The 20514-nt window shown below is 46.0% G+C and overlaps 1 protein-coding gene across 1 annotated transcript in view; it reads left to right on the top strand.

Annotated features, from left to right (window-relative positions):
* Nucleotides 1–5485: 5485 nt before the first annotated feature.
* The window catches only part of HIVEP3 (HIVEP zinc finger 3), a gene marked incomplete at its 5' end in the record, with an annotated part of 61194 nt that continues 46165 nt past the window's right edge, over nt 5486–20514 (top strand). Inside the window, 2 exons of the mRNA XM_080632418.1 lie at nt 5486–10600; nt 14681–14826. Of these exons, the coding sequence (XP_080488544.1) occupies nt 5486–10600; nt 14681–14826 (5261 nt within the window). The remainder of the gene's footprint in view (nt 10601–14680; nt 14827–20514) is intronic.

Below are 20514 nucleotides of genomic sequence, written 5' to 3'. Positions count from 1 at the left end.
TATGATTTTAATCATTTATTTTCTAACAATCAGTTGCCACTGAGAAAGAAGAAAGCTCTGAGCCCCCAACTTCAGAGGGATGTGGAGAAAGTCCACAGAGATGCTGGAGCAGCTCTGTTTTGGAGCCAGGCTGAGAGAGCTGGGCTGGGTCAGCCTGGAGAAGAGAAGACTCCTTAAGGGGAGACCTTAGAGCAGCTCCAGTGCCTGAAGGGGCTGCAGGGAACCTGGAGAGGGGCTTGGGACAAGGGCCTGTAGGGACAGGCCAAGGGGAATGGCTTTAACCTGCCAGAGGGGAGACTGAGATGAGCTCTTAGGCAGAAGCTGTTCCCTGTGAGGGTGCTGAGGCGCTGGCACAGGGTGCCCAGAGAAGCTGTGGCTGCCCCATCCCTGGCAGTGTTCAAGGCCAGGTTGGACACAGGGGCTTGGAGCAAGCTGCTCCAGTGGAAGGGGTCCCTGCTCGTGGCAGGGAGTTAAGACTGAATGAGCTTAAGGTCCTTTCCAACCCTAAATGTTCTATGATTCTATGAAGTATGGAGGAACTGAGTGGTTTACTTCAAACTAAATGCAAAACTAATGACTAAATATGAACTTTGGAGGATGGGCTGCAGCACCTGTGTGCTGATCTGAATATCTCAATATCTGAGATGCCAGCATGGAGCTGTTGCCTTGTCTGCTCTGCATCTGGCTATGGCTGACACCAGCCAGGCTGTGGCTTCCCTTGCAGCCTTGGCCAGGAGGAGCAATACCCCATGGCACTGTGTTTACTATGAGCGTGCACATCACCACTGGGATAAATGTGCCAGAGGAGGTGCATGCAGTCCCCAAGGGTTTCTCCAGCTGTTGGGACTGAGTTTGTGTACTGTTTCGGTTACCAAGCAGTCCTCTCCATCAGGGCACCTGATGTAAGCCCTGTGTGCTCACTGCTGAGATGGCATTTTAATGTATGCGCATTACAACTCCAACAGGCTGTTTCTTTTACAGACTGAATTAAATCGTGAGCAAACAAAAGGGAGACACCGTCAAAATTACAGACTACCAAGTCCACTGTAAGTAATCTCTGTTTTCTTCCTTAGTTATTTACCCTGCATGTGTGCACTGCTCTTCACAGAGGACTCAACCTGGCAACAGAACCTGCATTTCTGTTTGGTTTCCTTTGCTTTTCTTTGATAAACTTTGGCCTGGCTGTAGTAGTGGTTTGTGTTACTGAGTCGAGTCACAAGAGGTAATGACAGGAGATCTACTACTGCTGCCCACTGTTTGCATTGTAAATCCCTCTGAGTCATAAATCACTTTGAATGTCTAAGGTGGCATCTGCCCTGTTGTTCAAAGCTACAGTTGAGAGCTGGTTGCAAAGACCATGGTCTCCAGGTAGCAGAATGCCCTTTAGCTTCCAGCCCATGCTTTGGCCATCACGTTATCTGCTTTTATAAAGCATGGGGTTGCAGGTTTTTTGTAAGAACTGAGGAACATAGTGAGTGTCCTTTCAGTGATGTTGCACCAGGAGCTCCCATGTCAGGTGCAGCCTCCAGCACTTCTCTTCCCACTTACAGGGGGTCTTAGTCCCAAATCCAGTGTTACAGAGCTTGTTTGAGTGGACGGCTGCATAGAGGTGCTCATAGTCACAGAGGGACCAACTCAAGGCTCGACACTGGTCACCTCTTCCTCAGACTCTTAAGGTGGATTTAGTTGAGGTTTGGGATTGGGAGAGACTGTGTGCCTGGGCCTCTATGAAGGAATTCATTTCAGCTGTAATAAGGTGATTCAAAATGCCAACACTTGTGACTTTCTGAAAAAGCATTTCCAAGCATTTTATCTCAGGCTTTAGGGTAAAAATTTTGTCCCGTTAAAATCAGACGGAATTTTGTCATTGTTCTCTTTGTTTCTGTCACTGTGAACAAAACGGGCATTTCTGTTCCTGTTCACTCAGTCGCATCTCAAGTAAACCCCTAAGAAATGATGTCTGAATAGAAATAATAGCTGGAATCCCCAGTTTCAGTGCCTGTACTTCAGATTTGGCCACAGACATGCAATGTCAGCAGCTGGAAACCATGTGCCGTAAAATCCATGGGACTTTTTCCTTAAAGATTTGTCTCTAGGAGTGAGGTAGTATTTGGACTGACACAGTCCTGAGGGAATGGTTGGACTTGATGATCTTGAAGGTCCTTTCCAACCTAGCTGATTCTGTGCCTCTTGTGTTGTGCCCAAGCCATGTGCTGCCTTGCTGTATGTTAGCTGCTGCTGCGCTGTTCTACAGGGAGCCCAGTGCAGAGTGCATGCAAAGTGAAAGTGATAAGCAAAACGAGTGGAGGCACAACATGACAGGAGGGAGAAGAAGCTACTCAGGGCATGAGGGGGAGGAGAGGAAAGTAAAAGCAAAAGACGTGCCTTTTCTGAGAAACAAAGGGGAGAATTGGTAAACTGTAATGAATATTAAAAGGCTGAATGTGAGGATAGGTTTTGACCGAGAAGAAAAGAATAGAAACTGGAAGGACAATAAGGAAGAAAAGAAAAGAGTAGGTTTCCCCACCAGCGTTAGTCCCACTGCATTTCCAGAAGGAGCCAGCTCTATGGAGCCTGACCCACACCAGCCCCTCGCCTCTGCCAGCTGGAGGGATCCATCAGGCAAGAGGGAGAGCAGCAGGAACATGATCTCTTATGTGATGTAATGCAGTGAGACACTCATAGCTACCCTAGGCTATATCTGAGCTGGGCAGAGCAGCATTAGGCATCTTGTTCCCTTCTTCTCTAATGCCTCTAAGTTCACAGGGAAGAAAGATGGACATCTTAGCAGGGCCTGTTGTGATAGGATGAGGGGTGATGGTTTTAAACTATGAGAGGGATATTCAGGCTGGATGTGAGGAAGATATTCTTTACAATAAGGGTGGTGAAACACTGGCCCAAGTTGCCCAGAGGCGTGGTGGATGCACCATCCCTTGAGACATCCCTGGATGTGGTTCTGGGCAACCTGACTTAGCTGAAGATGTCTCTGCTCATTGCAGGGGGTTTGGACTAGATGCCTTTTGAAGATCCCTTCCAACCCAAACCAGTCTGGGATTCTGTGACTTCATTTTTTAATGCCACTTTATTTTGCACTGTTGAATTTTCCTTGGGGATATATCCATCTGGGGTAACCACATCCAGCCGGAGAATGATCTCTTGCCATTCCCATTCCAGGGACCATTTCCAGTAATGTCAAAAATATGTGGGAAGTAGCGTGGATGGTTTCGGACTGGCTGTGCTCGCTGCTGCAGGCAGCAGGTGTGCTTGTTTGTTGACCAGTCCTTTAAATGTGAACTCCTGTGCAGAATCCCTGACAAAATCAGCTGGGGCCCATGTGTTCGTCAGAAAAGGCTGAGGATGGTCTGAACATTTGGAAAGATAACTAATCATAGAATCCCAGGCTGGTTTGTGTTGGAAGGTTCCAGTTTCAACCCTCTGCCATGAACAGGGACACCTTCCACTGGAGCAGGTTGCTCCAAGCACCTGTGTCCAACCTGGCCTTGAACACTGCCAGGGATGGGGCAGCCACAGCTTCTCTGGGCACCCTGTGCCAGCGCCTCAGCACCCTCACAGGGAAGAGCTTCTTCCCTATATCCAACCTAAATCTCCCCTGTTTCGGTTTGAACCCATCAGCCCTTGTCTTATCACTACAGCCCCTCATGAAGAATCCCTCTCTGGCATCCTTGTAGGCCCTCTGTTAAATTACACTCCATGTCTCTCTTTTCTCATTGAATATGAAGAGTCCACAGGGTTTAGGAATGAACAAGGAGTGGGTAATTCTTGGAGGACTTCGTGTTGAACATAACCAACCCCTTCTGCTGGCTCTTCACTGGTTCTCTTCAAGATGAAGTTGGGCCATTGTGGAGTTAAAATCTCGGTCCCTCATGCTTCCCTGCTATGTTTCAGCTGCATCCATGCACCCTTCCACTGCATGGGACAGGATCAAAGCAGCAGGACTTTGAGCCATTTCCCATAATTAAACCAATGCAATTCTGTCATAGCGAGGCACTGCACCCTAAGGCAGATAATAGCTTTGTAAAGAAGGTAGTTCTTTTCTCATTGTAAATTACATGTATCAATTTTCTTTGCTTAAAAGCACCATCCTTATTTTCCTTAGGAGTATCCCACCCATTTTCTATTCCATCTCTTGGTGATACTGTCTTATTTCAGTGGAATCAGTATTTCCTCCCCAAGTGTCTCAGTAATAGCTGTATTTGCTGACAAGGGAGGTAGGTTTAATAGAGCCTCCCATTCAAATTCATTGTAAGAAGGGTTCCCATTTATAGACAGCCAGTTTCGACATCCCGCCTGTATGAAATACATCCTTTACAAGTTGGGTTTACCATTGTTTGGTGACAAAAGGCAGGAAATTAAAGAGGCAACATCTCCGTGTAAGAGTGTGTTTGCTTTCTCTTACTTGCTATTGTTGTAAATGACACTGAAGATTGTTGCAAGCTGAAGAGTGGGTTTTATGCAGGAAAGATTTGCATTTTATTTGTGGGTGAATGTATGTGCTGCATTAGGCAGTGCTTTGTATTTAGTCAGCTTTACTTTGGTGTTTGTTTGGGAGGGAAATATAATTACAAAACCTGTAAACCCATCAGTGTTTGCAGGAAATTAGAAGGAATTCAGGTTTGAAACCATTTTAATACACATTTCAAAAGTGTGTTTCAAGTTACTGTCTTTGGTTACTGTTGCAGAGCCAGGTTATGTGTGCGTTGAACTAAGTATGAGTCTCTGAGGTTTGACTCGGTACAATTTATGTTTAGATTACCATTAAAATGAATGTCTCGTGAATGGCAGACATTCAGTCAGTGACTCTGATTTACTTTTGTGCAAAATATTTACTGTTACCCTCTATAGAAGTAGCAGCGTTTCATTGCTTCAGGACAAACGCTGAAGTAATTTTTTCTGTTTGTTTTCTTTTGGATGTAATTACAGAAATGTGGGAAATACTTTTCCAAGACTTTTGAAGTCAAAAGTGGAACAGAAGGAAGACACAGGGGGACACACACCGTTCAGTGTTATTTTCCTTGCCCAGGAAAAAAAAGATCCTTGTGAGATGAGCACTAAAGTCTCAAGTTTTCAAAGGTTTGCATAACAAACAAGAGACACATTGTGGGTTGCATCTTGACTTTGAAGGCTTGCCACTGTCAACTGAAATAAAATGGCAAGGTTTAAAGCCTTAACCAAGTTCACAAGGAAAATATTTGGACTAAAAGTTTTGGAAAGTTTTCTCTCTTTGAAGTAGTTTGTCATGTGTTACCAATGTGAACTTTATTGACCTTGAAACATTTTTTTTTTTGAATCAAATAGCAACTAGTGACACTTTAGTAAAATCTTAAATCAACAACCATCTCCTGGCGGCTCCGGCTTCGTAGCAAATGCAGGCAAAACAGGGAATCTACAGAAGAGACCTTTATTATTCGTAAATGAAGCCTGCCAAAACCTTCCCGAAATAGCATTCAGAGACCCTTTTAAGGTCATGGATCCTGAACAAAGCCAGAAGAGCACAAAAAAGGCTGAGGAAAGTCCAAGAAAGAGGCTTCCCAAAGGAGAGGCTTTCCAAGCCAGTATTTCATCTGCAACTACATACCAGGGCAGCTCTGCTCCTTCACAAGGAACCCCTCTCCGAGATATCATATCGCAGCAGCACTTTTCTGGTTCTTTGCCGATTCCAAGAGAGGAGTCTCAGGAGAAGACTGGACATCAGAAGCAGCCTAAGCCTTCCTCTTTTGAGCATCCTCCCCACGTTTCGCAGCTTCAGCAGCACGCACTGTCACCAGCATTTATGCCTCCTGGGAAACCAGAGCATGTCCTCGAAGGTCCCACATGGCAGCTAGTTGATCCAGTAAGACCAGGTCCCTCTGGCTCTTTTTCATCACCCGGGCTTCACTCTCACCACGGCCAGCTCTTACCTTCCCATTCACCGATCATCCCCGGAGAGGACATGCCGTCTGTTCAAAAGGTCTATATCCCTCGCCCTTCACAAGTTTCCTTAAAACAAGCTGAGGAAGTGCACAAGAAGGAAAAGAAACCTCAGAAGCCAGGCAAATACATTTGCCAGTACTGCAGCAGGCCTTGTGCGAAGCCAAGTGTGCTCCAAAAACATATCAGGTCACACACGGGTGAGAGGCCATACCCTTGCATTCCATGTGGCTTTTCTTTTAAGACTAAGAGCAATTTGTATAAACATAGGAAATCTCATGCTCATCGAATAAAAGCTGGGCTGGCCTCGGGGATCGGAGCAGAGATGTATCCATCGAGCTTGGAAATGGAAAGGATTGGTGGGGAGGACTTTGAAGAGCCAACAGAAGGAGAAAGCACAGATTCGGAGGAGGAAACGGGTGCGATGTCGGGCCATTCGGTAGAGCTCTCACCCAGGCAGAAGCACACGCTCTTGTCCAGTAGTTTGCTGAGTGGAGGGAGCCAAGGCTCCAGCCATGACCGGTGTTCATTGTCTCATTCCAGTATGTCTCAGTCTCTTGAAGATAGCACCCAGTTTGCAGAGCCATCGTCAGACCATCCCCTGAGCCATAAATCCGAAGATACCCATACTATAAAGCAGAAGCTTGCACTCCGCTTGAGCGAACGGAAGAAGGTCATAGATGAACAAGCTTTCCTGAGCCCCGGGAGCAAAGGGAGTACTGAGTCAGGCTACTTCTCCAGATCAGAAAGTGCAGAGCAGCAGATCAGCCCACCAAATACTAATGCAAAATCTTATGCAGAAATCATTTTTGGGAAATGTGGTAGAATTGGGCAAAGGACTTCAGCGTTAGGTGCAAACACATCCCAGGGGTTTCCCCACCTGTCTAGTGAAGAGAAACCTAGTATGGTACCATTATCTGTGCCTAGAACACAGGTTATTGAACACATCACTAAGCTAATTACAATTAATGAAGCTGTTGTAGATACCAGTGAAATAGATAGTGTTAAGCCTAGAAGAAGCTCTTTATCTAGACGTAGCAGCATTGAATCTCCAAAGTCTGGTGTATATAGAGAACCGTTTCAGTTTGATATCAAGTCTGGTTCCGGTAGCCAGTTGGATGCAGCGAAAGTTTTGACATCCCACGGTGAAAAAGTTAAGCCTGAACAATCATTGTTGTCACTTCAGCAATCCCACAGTGCCACAGAGACAGTGCCTCTCCTAAGAAGCCACTCAATGCCTTCTGCTGCATGCACTATAAGCTCCCCACATACCTTTAGAGGTAGCTATTCATTTGATGATCACATCATGGAGCCTGAAGTCTTAAGCCGCAGTCAAGCGTTTTCTTCCCATCCCCGAATGCTAAAACGACAACCAGCTATTGAGCTACCTTTGGGGGTAGAATATGTCTCAGAGGAGGTTAGCTCTGCAAACAAAGAAGCTGTTTCCAAACCTCCTGAGGAGCCTGAAACCAAGGAAAGCGATCTTACCAAAAAGTCTCGGAAGGGTCCGAAAGTTAAAGGGTTCATGTACGAGTGTAACGTATGTGGTGCTCGGTATAAGAAAAGGGACAATTATGAAGCCCATAAGAAATACTACTGTTCAGAACTGCAGCTCTCAAAGCCTCGTTCTTCCACTTCCCATACCTCTTCAGAGACTGAGAAAAGTGTTGCGGATCCTGACACGTGGCCCCAGATGATGCATTACAAGCTAGGGAGCAGTTTGGAGCTCACTCCGCTCCGAAAGAGGCGAAAGGAAAAGAGCCTCGGTGATGATGAGGAGCCTCCAGCTTTTGAGCTGTCTGAGGCTCCCTCCTCCAGTACTGCACCAGGGACTCAGTTTGCAAACCCAGCATCATCTGATGTCGCGTTAAACCTAACCCGTGAATCCATTAAGTCACCAGCAGATCCGGGTAAATCCGCACCTTCCGATGTCAGTGCCAGCTTCCATTGCAGGAATACCAAACCGGCTTCAAGCGCAGAGGGCAAAGAGAGAAGAACAACCTCAAAGGAGATCTCTGTTATCCAGCATACGAGCTCCTTTGAGAAGTCTGACTCTATCGAACAAGCGAGCAGCTTGGAAGAAGACAAACCCTTGCCACAGTACTCGTCTCAGCCAACACCCCAGCCCAGCCGACCGCCTCACTCCCTGCAGCCCAGGCTGGTACGCCAGCCCAACATCCAGGTCCCAGAGATTCTGGTCACAGAAGAGCCCGACAGACCAGAAACGGAGCCAGAGCCTCCCCCGAAAGAGCCAGAGAAAACAGAGGAATTCCAGTGGCCGCAGAGGAGCCAGACCCTTTCTCAGCTCCCAGCAGAGAAACTTCCACCAAAGAAGAAGAGGCTGCGGCTGGCAGAAATGGCTCAGTCCTCCGGAGAGTCCAGTTTTGAATCCGTCTCCCTCACCCGCAGCCCAAGTCAGGAAAGCAGCGTATCCCACGGCTCCAGCCACTCTGTCTCATTTGATCGTGACGATCACGGCAAGCCAGAGTCAACGAGCCAGCCCTCTGAATCCCACCCAAAGCCTCCTGGTGTTGGCTCACATATGTTGATGGTACCAAGCCACCATCACCATTCCAGGGAAATGCGGAGATCTGCTTCTGAGCAGACACCGAATGTGTCCCATCCTTCCCAGATGTCCGAGACCCGCAGTAAATCATTTGACTACGGGAGCTTGTCGTCCACTCCTGCCTCAACCCCTGGCCCCTCATCCTCCTCAGCTCCACAGGAGCGAAGGAAATGCTTTCTAGTTAGGCAAGCATCCCTCACTAGGCACCCAGAGCATGAGCCAGACCCAGCCCCGACAGGCCGGCCAGAGACAGAAGATCCAATTCCTTCTACAAGTAAATCTCCTTCAACAAGTTTGCCCCAGCAGCCAACATCTTCATCCCCTTTGCCCTCTCACGGTACTTACCCAAGTGAAAAGAGTCAGCCAAAAGACAGCCCTCAGCCAGCATACACCCAGCCATACACAGAAGCCCTGCAAGTGTTTCATCCCGTACCGCAGCTGACGCTGCATGAAAAGCAGTTCATGTCCCCACAGGTTTCTATCTTTCCCTACCAGCACCTCCTGCCACAGCCAGGGCAGTCTGCAGAGCTCTTTGCCGCACACACGATGTCTGACATCCTCTCTGCTCAGTTCACCATGCCTCAGATTCCTCCTTCCATATTTCAGACCCCACCCCTGCCTCTCCCGCAAACGCTCATCCACCCGGGCCCGCTTCATATCGCTCCTCCGCTGATGTCTCACCCAGCTGAGGTGCCATTCAGGCAGCATCCTTCATTCCTGCCGGTTCATTATCCTGTCTCCTCACCAATACCTTCAGCCTTTTTTCTGCCTCTTCAGTCTCAGTTTGCTCTCCAGTTGCCAGGTGAAGCTGGTGGACATTTACCGCAGATCAAATCCAGTTTGTTTGCAACAGCGGGAGCCTCCACTCTTTCCCCATGCACGGAATATGACTCGGACAGTAGGCTGCATCCTCTGACCTGCACAACAAGTCCTTCGGTGACTGTATCCGCATCTCAGCTCGTTGTTCCGACGCGGTCAGATCCAGTGGTGTCGCTTGTTGTCCCTGTTCGCATACAGACAAATATGCCATCCTATGGGAGTGCGATGTACACAACGCTGTCCCAGATTCTGGTCACTCAATCCCAGTGCAGTTCCTCTTCTATCGTACTCCCCAAATTTGATGATCACCAACCCAAGGGTACCTTGGTCTGTAGCACTGATGTTCACGGACTAGGTTTTGATCTGGCACAGATGATCACAGAGGATCAAAGAAGCATTTTCCAGAGCCCGTATCTGAGAGTGCCCTTACCCTTACCAGAACGGAAAGGGTATATGCCACTCACCTCCCCATCAGACAGTGTCCTTGGACTGGAAGCAGGCACATCAACAGTTGGTGGAAGCAAAAGAATGCTCTCTCCAGCTGGTAGCTTGGAGCTGACCATGGAAACACAACAGCAGAAGAGAGTGAAAGAGGAGGAAGTGTCTGAAGCAGAAGAGAAGTTGGAAGTGGTGAAGCCACCCAGTGCAATAGAAGAAGGGAAAAAGCAGGATAAGTCTCACTCGCTTGCAGAAAGCCAAGGAAGGGTCGAGGTTGAAACACCACCTAGCTTGTCTTCAGAGCAGTCAGAACCAAAGGAAATCCCAAGTACTTCACAGCAAGCTGTGTCCCATTCAGGTTCTCCAAGTTTTGAGGCACTGGAAGAGTATAAGCAGCCAGCTGGCAAGCAGTTCCTCAGCAAGGCACCTTTGCAACCTGTGAAGAAAGAAGACTCCAAAGAACTGGTGGAGCAGTCTCCACCAAACCCTCCAAGCACTGCACCTCTATCTGAGGTCACTCATAATACAATGAAGTCTCGAGAAGGTACAGATACGAAGAAGGTACTTCAGTTCCCCAGTCTCCACACGACCACTAATGTCAGTTGGTGCTATTTAAACTACATAAAGCCAAATCATATCCAGCAAGCTGATCGAAGGTCTTCAGTGTACGCCAGCTGGTGTATTAGCTTGTATAATCCTAACCTTCCAGGTATATCCACTAAAGCAGCCCTGTCCCTCCTGAGGTCCAAGCAGAAGGTGAGCAAGGAAACCTACACCATGGCTACTGCTCCACGTCCAGAGGCAGGCAGGCTTGTCCCGTCCAGCTCCAGGAAGCCAAAAATGACCGAGGTAATGCAATCCTATATATTTCTCCTCATCCATTTGGATTCATGGGAAGAGGGGGACGAGGGACGGGGAATTGCTATTCTTAGTTTAATAGGAGTTTATTCATCCCTCTCTCAGTTTGGTAAGCACTTGTTCTCAATGAAACTTTTAGAATGAAGAAGCTAAAACCCACTGTTACATATAAAATAAAAGGCAAGCCTGCTCCAAGGCAATGTGCCATATTTCTGTTCTCCAGTTTCTACTTGCCTTGTAATCAAAAGAGCATGTAGGAATCACCACCGCACCATGAACTGCCACTGCTCAAGCACAAAGGATTAGACTTGATTTGCATTTGTCTTGGTATTTCGAATAGCTTTACAACTTCTTTTTTTATTCCTTTTTTTTTTTTTTCCCCTAACTGCTGTTATAATTCCCTACCTTTTGCATGTTATAAATGAAAAAGGATTACCTTGGGGAAAATGGGATTCTGTCTGGTTGTGCATCTACTGATCTCACAGTAATGAACATGGAGAGGCATGCTTAAAAGTAGTTAAAAACATTAAAGAGACATTTGCAAGTGTATTTAGGCCCCCGAAGAAGCGTAAAGGCATGCAGTGACATTCATAAAAGTGCCTCAGTAGTTTAGACATGGAGTCTAGTTAAAACACCCATGTCATTTGGTCCATTTAAGTTAATGTCCTTAGCTGTCTACCTGCTTTTGTGGGTATCTAAGGATATTTTAGACCTGGTCTTTAGGGTTAAGGGAAGCAAGGCAAACAGCTTTGCAGGGGCAGAGCTCACCAAAGGCATTGGCCATAAAGGCACAGAAGTCTTTACGACACTTCTGGTAGCTGCCAAGTGTTATCTATCTCATTTTGAGGCCAGACTTTTCCCCTCTTGGTTAATGCTGAACCGTACAGATCCCTTTAATCCAGATCATGTTCATGCAGATTAGCAAACAGAATTGCTCTAAAGATTTTGCAGTTTGATATTCATCTCAAGTCAATTTATATCGATGGATTATTCATTTTATTTCTGCATCATGAAGTGAATGCTAAATATTAAATTTATCATAATTGCTGCTGCAGCTGCTGCTTATAAGTGCATCTTAAAATACACAGTAGAGTCACTTGGACTCAATAAATCTTTATTTCTATTCAGCATTTCCATCATTCTTCTGCAGAAATCCAAAAGACAGAATTTCTAGGGACACAGGGGCAACAACCATACTAGTGCTTGATAGAATGCACTCTTCTTCAAAGGACTTTATCTGAATGGTGTCGTACCATCCTTGATTCCATTCTCTAATAGAAGTGCCTGTGCTCCTCTGAGCTTTGCTCTTTGACATGGTGCTAAAGCGCACACCAAGCGTGTGCTTCAGAGGTACAAGACCCTCATACCCTGAAGTTAAAGGTTAAGCTCTAGACAGGAATGGTTCAGCCCTTAGTCATCAAAATACATAGTTCACTGCATGCATTTGCTCAAAAGACTCAGAAACCTTTTAGACAAAACTCTATAAGCTGACTGGTGGTGAAAGTTAAGGTTTTCATGGTAAAATCTGCAACAGAGTTTGTCCTGCCAAATTCACCTAGGAAATGGTGTAAGCTAAATGGAAATATTAATACCTGCTGCTTAAAGGAGAGAGACTTCCAGAAATTATATTAATTGCAATGGAGACAAATGGACCTCATGCCAAGCAGAGAAATAACTTCTGATTAGACGATCAGTGGGAGTGAAATCCTCAGTTTAGTTTTTAAAGTACACACGACTGGGACAGGTTAGCAAGGAGTGTTGCCGGTTACTCAGGAAGATGCGATTAACAGGAGCTGCGTAGAAGTAGTCCGAATCCAAGGTTGAAAGTTCAGCCTTCAGTTAACTCCGCTCTTAGCTATTTCCCTTAAGTATTTTCTTCTTTATGTAACTATAAGTTGTCAGTTGACACAACAGAAAATGTAAAACAGCTCTAATATTTTGTATAATTATGCATGCAGCAAGCTACCAGCAAACAGTAGTACTGTGTATACTGTCTACGTACTTGGCTTGGTTTTTAAATTACCAGTGGGATTTATTGAGCAGATCAATTCTGAAGTGACTGTAGGCTCCAGCGTGCATGTAGGGATGGATGATTGCACTGTATCGGGCTTGCACACTTTGTAAATTAAACGAGATTGTAAAGGGGGATAGTAGTGACTGTATGATTTTGGCTCTCTCTGGTGCCTTTCATCTGTCTATGTTTTGTGCTTTCAAAAGTTGCAATAAATAAACCTCATGCTACATCTAGAAAGTCAATTGTTTTGTATTCCTCAGTAAATCAGGAGCTGAACTGGGAAGGTTTTCACTAGCATTGTTACCAGCCTGCAGCTCATATCAGGAGGTGAAGTCACAACAGCCAAGGTTTAATCTTTGAAGGTGCTCAATGTGTCACCTGCCCCTGATTTCCTCCAAGCACAGACATCTCCATGCCCAGAGATAGCAGCTTGAGACTGTTTCTGCTGTTAAATTGTTAAAATGGTTCCTGGCACTGTTCTGTCCTGGGCTGATATTCTTTTCCCAAGCAATTCCTGGGCCCTTTTAGGGAGATAAGATAGGAATCATTCCCAGGAGGCATCTAGGAAGGGTATGTGGGTCTGATGGTGCGGATGTGGGCTAATCTGTGCAAGCTGGACTCAAGGGCAAAGAGTAGTCCTGGGTACATTTAATGCTCTATGGTGAGCTCCTGAAATTGCTGGGCAAATTTGACATATTTAACCTCAGTTTTGCAAAGCTACACTTGAATGAGTCCATCCCTCCTCCTCCTGCTGAGAATGAGGGTGTTAACAGCAGCATGCTGCTGGGGAGCCGGGGTTGTATCCCACTGAACTCTGCATGTCTCAGTTTGAGCTAGTCACTCCTTGGCTTCCCCTATAACCATGGGAGACAAAGAGGCACCTCTTGGGTGATTCATTCCCCTCTTAAGATAAGTGTCTAAGGTGGGGTAGGTGAATCACCCTTGAGAGCTGCCACTCTTTCCAGCAACTGTAGAGGCAAGGGTGACCAGCTCTCCTTTAGACTTCTGCCAGTTCGTTGGCTACGTTCAGACCAAAATCCCTCTAATAACCTTGGTCTCTCAGATGCCTTCAGTCTGTTTCTATGAATTATATATAAAGGGAGGATATGAGTAATTATTTGCACTTGAAAGGTATTCTTGCACTTGTATAAAGAGTAACCTGGGTGAAAAGCAATCTGCTTTCCTGTTTTGGAGCTTTGGATAACCCTGTTATTTGTACTTTTGTGTTGAAGGAGGGTTTCATTCCAGGTATGGAAGAGCTTCCCTTTGCATCTTACAGAGCTAGAGAAGCAGCTGTATATATGTCCATATATTGTAACAAATAACATTAAACATGACAGATGAGATGTCAGTGCATGACTTAAACCTCGGTCTAAACAAGGGGTGGCAATTTAAACAGTGGAAAAGCAAATTTTACCCTGGGAGCATCTGGGGAGGTTGAGGATTATTTTCTCCCTTTGGTTTTGTGGGTCTCTGTCCTGCGCCCTTGGCAACAGGGTTTCAGGGAAAGGAAATCACCCGAGAGCTTTGACTGTCAAGTGATTTATATCACGTTTAGATGGCTGAAGTCCAGAATTGTGTGAAGGTGTGTATATGTGGGGGGAACCCAAAGGTTGAAGTTAAATATATGAGTTCTACAAATGCTTTCTCTCTAGACCTTAGTAGATGTAGATATTAGAGGGAGGATTATCCAGGGACAGAGCAGTGGATTTGGGAACAGAGACCCATGGCTCTACCACATGCTCAGAGTGACCCAGCCAAGACACTTCTCTTTATGCCTCAGTTTCCCAGTTGGCAAGAGCTGGATAATATTGAACCACCATATACCAGGGGTGATTGAGAAACCTGTAAGCAGTCACAGTAAATATAACCAGCAGGGCTCAAAATCCAGAAGCAGACACCCTGTACGTTAAGAGGGTGTCCTAATTACTGCACTTAGCTGTCAGGAGCAGCATGTGCGGTAGGTTGCTGGCTCTTTCTGAGACTGTTTGGTCTGTGTCTGTCTTGGAGTGATTTTGTATGTAATCATTGATTGTTTTGCTCTTTTGGGGAGATAGGTTCATTTGCCTTCGCTCCTTTCTAATGAAGGTCGAAAAGATATAACTAGAGCTGAGAAGGAAGAGGATAAAAGAGGAAAATCAGAAGAAGAGGCTCTTGTAACCAAAAGAGGCGAGCCAGTCCGGATCAAGATCTTTGAAGGAGGGTAAGTGTCTGCTTTCATTTCTCTTTTTGTGTCACAATTGGATAGGAGGTACTGATAACAATCATGGCAAGTCAGTGAAGGTGCCATGTGGACGTGAGCAGATGTGGTGGATTTCAGCTTACTTTCTACAGCCACTGTAAAAACCTGACCCTTGAGATCTGGAGATACGTCAGGCTGCATCAGTTTCCTTTTATCTTGGAGTTGTCTTTAACTTAGCAAGCACCTCAATCTCTTTTCTGAGTGGGTGGTTGGGCAAAGACGGCTGAAGAGCACAAATACATCTTGTAGTTGTCTCTGATGTGACAGAGGTGTCCTCCAAATCTTCTCAATCTTTCCAGAGCCTTCTGAAAATGATGTTCCCAATGGCTGTTACTATTACAAGGAGCATCTGGGGAGGTCTTTTCTGATACCTGGGTTTTGATTGGGGGAGGAAAGAAGGATTATATTCATGTGGTTTTTAATCCCACCCAACCCAAGTAGCTCAAACCAGAATAGACGCAAGCTCTAAATTTGATGTATATCTGAATTCTCTGCTCCAGGTAATTCCGAGTACTCCTTGGTAATGCAGCATGGTTCTAATACTGCTGTTTATCTTCTCAAACATTGAAACCCAGCTCATAAGTAGTGTGTCTGTGGGATACAATTAAAGTTCATCCTTGCTGTGTGTTGCAGAAGGGGGCAAAGAGCTGAAAGAAATCCCTGCCAGGATTCCTCAGTTCTGCTCTTGCCATTGGGTGGTCTTGGTTTTTGTGTGTTGGAAAAAGGCTTTAATTAGTGAGTGGTTGTGGTTTTCTGTAGTTACCGGTTGATGTTTGCTTTTATTTTCAAGTACTTCATTAGTAGATGATCGAACTAGCTCACCAAAAGAGTGAAATAGTGCTTTGGGAAAGGAAACCTGCTTGTTCGTTCAGAACTCACCTCTCACCCAGACACAGGCACCGTGTGTCCAGCTCAGGTTTAGATGCTTGTCAGCAGTGAGTTGTGAATGCAAAGAGCCAAAGTAGTGGCAACCTTTAATGGTTATGGGCTGAAGTGGTTTGGGGAGGGAGCCAGGGATGGCAGGGAAGCAAGAGGATGTGTTGCCATCACCCTCCTGTAGCAAATAGGACCTATGGGACTAACTGAGAACTGGGTTTTATTGCCGTAAAGCCCATGAGAAGCTTCTGTTCCCCTTGACTGGGTCGTCCTGGAACTGCTGCCATTTCAGGGGACTCTTGGCCCCTCAATTTAATTAAATTAAAGAGGCTCAGCATTAACATGAATGCAAATCACCCTGCCCCTTGCAGAGCAGGGGTTTTGGGTAGAGTTCTCAGTGCTACCTGCTCCCCAGCTGTCCCCACTGAGACAAGCCATGTCTCCACATCCTTGTGAGCCTGTCTGCATCCCTCAGCCCAGCACAACGGATGCAGAGTCACATTTGCTAAACGACAGAGACAAAATAAAGCAACTTTTCCAACGCGTTCTGTGTAAGCATCAGGGAACGCATTAGTCATCCTGAACGTATGGTTGTGTTTTATTTTAAAGTTCCTGTAGCACCGACTTAAGGCCACCATCCTTCTGGATGCGAGACAGAATATAGTAGCTGTTTAATGCCAAGCACAGGCACTAATGTAACACACCAGGTTGCAGAAACACATTTTATAGCTACATTACATGGCTTGAGGCATGGATTGAGGTGAGGCAGTACAGGCATAGGCTGGTCCCTGGAGGTGCTGGGTGCATACCTGGTGGTCCATGCCTTGTTCCCACAAGGATTCTGATGTCGGATAGTTCAGCCTCAGCAGCTTGTGGCTGCTAAGGATGTTTTCTTGCAGTGAAGGAACGTTCTTGCAGATGAATCCACAGGGTGCCTGGTGCTTTGTGCAAGCTGGTAAATGGATCTGACCCCTCCTGGCCATCTCTTGGAAAGGGTTCTCAAAAAGCGCATCCATTCTCAAGATGTGATTTCACTGGCTTATTTTTTTTTTTCCCCCATAAAAATTCCCTCCTTGTCTCATTTTTTCCCCTTATTTATTGGTTTCACATAACCTGCTGCTGGCTCTACCCATCCTTCCACTGGGATTCGGTCGGTTTCAAATCTTTCGGAGCCATCCCATGCTTTGTTGCCTCAACCAAGGAGGGAGATTATAAAGTAATTCAAGCGTTTCCACTAAAGGTGAATGTGGTGCAGGCCTTTAGCTCCTTCTTCCCCTCAGTTTTTCTTTTGAGCTCTTTCCTTTCTCACTGCCATTTTCAACGCTTGCTTTTCCCTTTGCACAGTGTTCTTGCTTCCTCAACCCCATAGCTGCCTTGCCCCCGCTGCTACATTGCTTAGAGCTCTTAGACAGCAAATCTAAAGATCACTCCATATGTCATTTCAGCAATGTCTTTTTACCTGCAGTCCTGAAATTCCATAAGATTGGATATACCTCCATGGCAACCAGCGTTCACCCCCTGCCCCATGAGCATCCCATGCACTTGATTGTAAAGGAGGTGGGAGTCATTCCCCGCACAAGCTGGATGCTGCACAGTCTCATTAGGTTGTGTTTGGGAGAGCCATGCCATTAAGCAGGCAGGTCAACATTTGTACTCCTGAAGGAGCTCATAATGACATCCATTGGACTTGTCCTGAGGGATGTTGTGGTGGTTTTGAGCAGTGAAAATGATCTTTGAAGGTCAAGCTGGTCAGCACTGCTCCAGGAGGAGTGCCGTGATTCCTAGGTGGCCCTGTGTCACCTTCATCAATCCACTCGGGTACTTTGGAGGCACCAGGCCCATTCTGAAATCTTACATCATGAAACTGTAGATTGGTATTGACCTGATTTAAGAGTGAGGTCTGTGATGGTATCATGGTCTTGTCAGGGAAATGTTGACTGTTTACTGTGCATTAGCATTGCCATGATGAAATCTGATAGTAGAGGGGTAGCTACAGTCAATATATGTTCTTCTATTTCACAGCCAAACTCACTGTGCTCTTATGGGGCCCATCGGTTGTCTTATTGCACTAGTAGGGAAAGCAGTATCAAGATACGGGAGGTTGAAGACCACTAACCTTAACTGACATCCCCAAACCAGTGCCATGTAAAATGGAAACAACATCAAAAAGAAAGCTGTCTTTTGGAAAAGTGTTTAATTTTCTTCCCTTTTAGGGAAAAAACACTTATGGCTGCAAGACCTAAGTATCCTTGCATTCACAGCTTAAAAAATACTTCCCTTTCACAGCAGCCCATGTGTACAAATCCACACACAAGCAAGAAGAACCCATGTGATGTAATGTAGTGTGTCAGAATTTTAACTTTAAGAGAGATGCTCATAGTGCTGCTGTGACCCAGCCAGCTACAGTAAGAACAATGAGCCATTGGAGTGATGGACTCCCCAGCACTGAACACTGTTAAGATTCAGTTGGACAGGGTGCTGGGACATCTAGTCTAGGTCATGCTTTGCAAAGAGTAGTTGGACCACATGATCCTTTAGGTCCCTTCAACCTGATATTCTATGATACTACAGTACAAATAACTAGGGGATTGGATGAAGTTTGACCATTGCATTCCCTGGAGAGCCCCAGCTGTGTTGCACTGCCCTTTGCCTCCATGCTGTGGGGCTGCTTTTGGATATTCAGGCAGGAAGGAAGAGGATGGAGCTGTACATCTGCCTCACTTACCCTGTCTAGAGAGAGACTTTCCCCTGGGTTGAAGGAAAACGGGGAAGCCCTGGGACTGTTTTATCAGACTGGGACGTGACTGCTCATTACTGGATGCATAAGGAAAAAGAACTTTTGGGTGGCCCATTAACTGTATGCAAACCTCCCTTCCCCCAGCTCTCCTCCCAGCTCTTGCTGTTGTGGACTCACTGGGATCTGTGGTCAGCTTCTCTGGGGTGATCTCACTCCATTCCTATGACCGGCCACAGAAACTGCAGCTCCCACCACCCGCTGACACGCACCTCATGGAAAATCCCTGGCACAGCAATGTGAGAGTTTTATTACCCTGGAGAAAGCCTCTCTGTTAAACAAGCAAAGTTTCTCAGCGTGTAACTCCAAACCCCTGCATCGGACCCGGTTCGTTCAGGGGATTTCCTTTCCTGCTTAGCTGAGTTCTAAGAATTCACCATGTTTATTTTGAAAGGAGTCATTTATCCCAAAGACACTCACTTGAGCATGAACATTAGCAGGAAAGGAAGTAGGATTAAATAGTAATATTTGATTCCGTACTGGATAGAAGTAAAGAATTCCTATAATTTGCATTTTCGAGTGAAAGGGATTTTCCTAACGCTACTTTGCACCGAAGGGAGGAATTGGTGTTAGAGCTTTTCCATCGGGGTTAGTGGTGCCAGACTGACCACTCAGCATTAATTTGAGCATCTAGTGGGGTCTGGTTGGATTTCCCCTGTTTCGAGAAGTGCTGAGCAGGCGTTGCTGTGCTCCATTTGGGCAGCCCTGTGGCTGCACAGCCCTTCGGAGAAGCTGGTTCTGCCTGTGCCAAGCTGCTGCCTGAAACGTGATTTTCAAGTCTCAAGCATCAGCTTGTGCGCAGGTGTTTATCCTGCTTCTGTAAAGGACCTTTAAAGGAATCATGTATCTTATATGTGGAATTTGTTGGTTTGGATAGGGCTTTACAGCAAACAGAGAGGAGAGATTTCATGCCACTGGCTTGGAGACTGCAGATCTGAGAACAATTAACCAGCTTGTGCTGGGGATGCTGGAGAAAAGGAAGGGGTTTTTTTAATGCTCGTATGAAATAAGACATGTGTCAAATGCAGGCAGCAAGCCAAGAATCCCCACCAGAGTAGCTGGTCTGCATTCCCTGGTTGTCTTTCTGCTGGTCCATACGCATCGGGTTTGGGTATAGCCCAAAGGGTCGTGATGCTCACCAGAATCCATCCTTGCGGCACTGGGGCTGCGTCCAGGCACTGTGCTCCATACGGGGGAAAGGACGAGCCTCATTTCTCATGCCCATTAGAAGAACATAAGGTCTCTTTTGAGCACCATACGTTTACACTCTTTTTTTTTATCATAGCACAAGCAAAGCACATTTTCTGCTTAAAAAAGCCAACAATCCAAAGGAGACAAGACACAGGGTGGCAATTTAAGGAAGGGATGGATTTGTGAGTTTTACCAAGGCTGACATGTTAAGAAGAGAAATTGTTTGAGGAGACAGGTTTTCAGGCAGCGAGAAAGGCTGCGTGAAAGATCCACTCAGGAATAGCAGCAGAGGAAAATAACAACTGGAGAACTGATAGTCTCAAAATGAAAGGAATATGTGCTTTTTGCTTTGAAAATCAGTGCATTCTTACATGCTTAAAAGCTAAGATTAAAAACAGGTTCAATTTGACTTCAAGCAAATGCTTTTTTCTCCCCATGTCTTCATGGAAATTTGGATTATTATTTTTTCCTTTTAATTTTGGGTGTAATTGAAAACCAGCCTTTTTCCCTGGTACCCTGGGGAGCAGCCAAGCTGAAAAATCAGTTCTTTTCAGTGGTCTTTTCAGGAAATCTTTTGGATTGGGAGCAGCAAGGTAGATGACAGGACCCAGCACACAGAAGAGGAGGAAAGGGCGATGATTTAGGTAGATCGAGTGCAGAGAGCAGCACAGCAAAGGTGTAACTCGCTTGACTCCAACTCTGGTCACCTCAGCCTACGTGTTTGCTTCGAGCCGTGTTAGATAAGAGCCGGTGTGTCTGGGAGAGCTGACAGACAGATTCCCTTTTGG

Source organism: Psittacula echo, assembly GCF_963264785.1.
Source record: "Psittacula echo genome assembly, chromosome: 21".
NCBI lineage: Eukaryota > Metazoa > Chordata > Aves > Psittaciformes > Psittacidae > Psittacula > Psittacula echo.
Note: the sequence above shows the minus strand (reverse complement) of the source record. Positions and strands in the feature narration are given on the sequence as shown.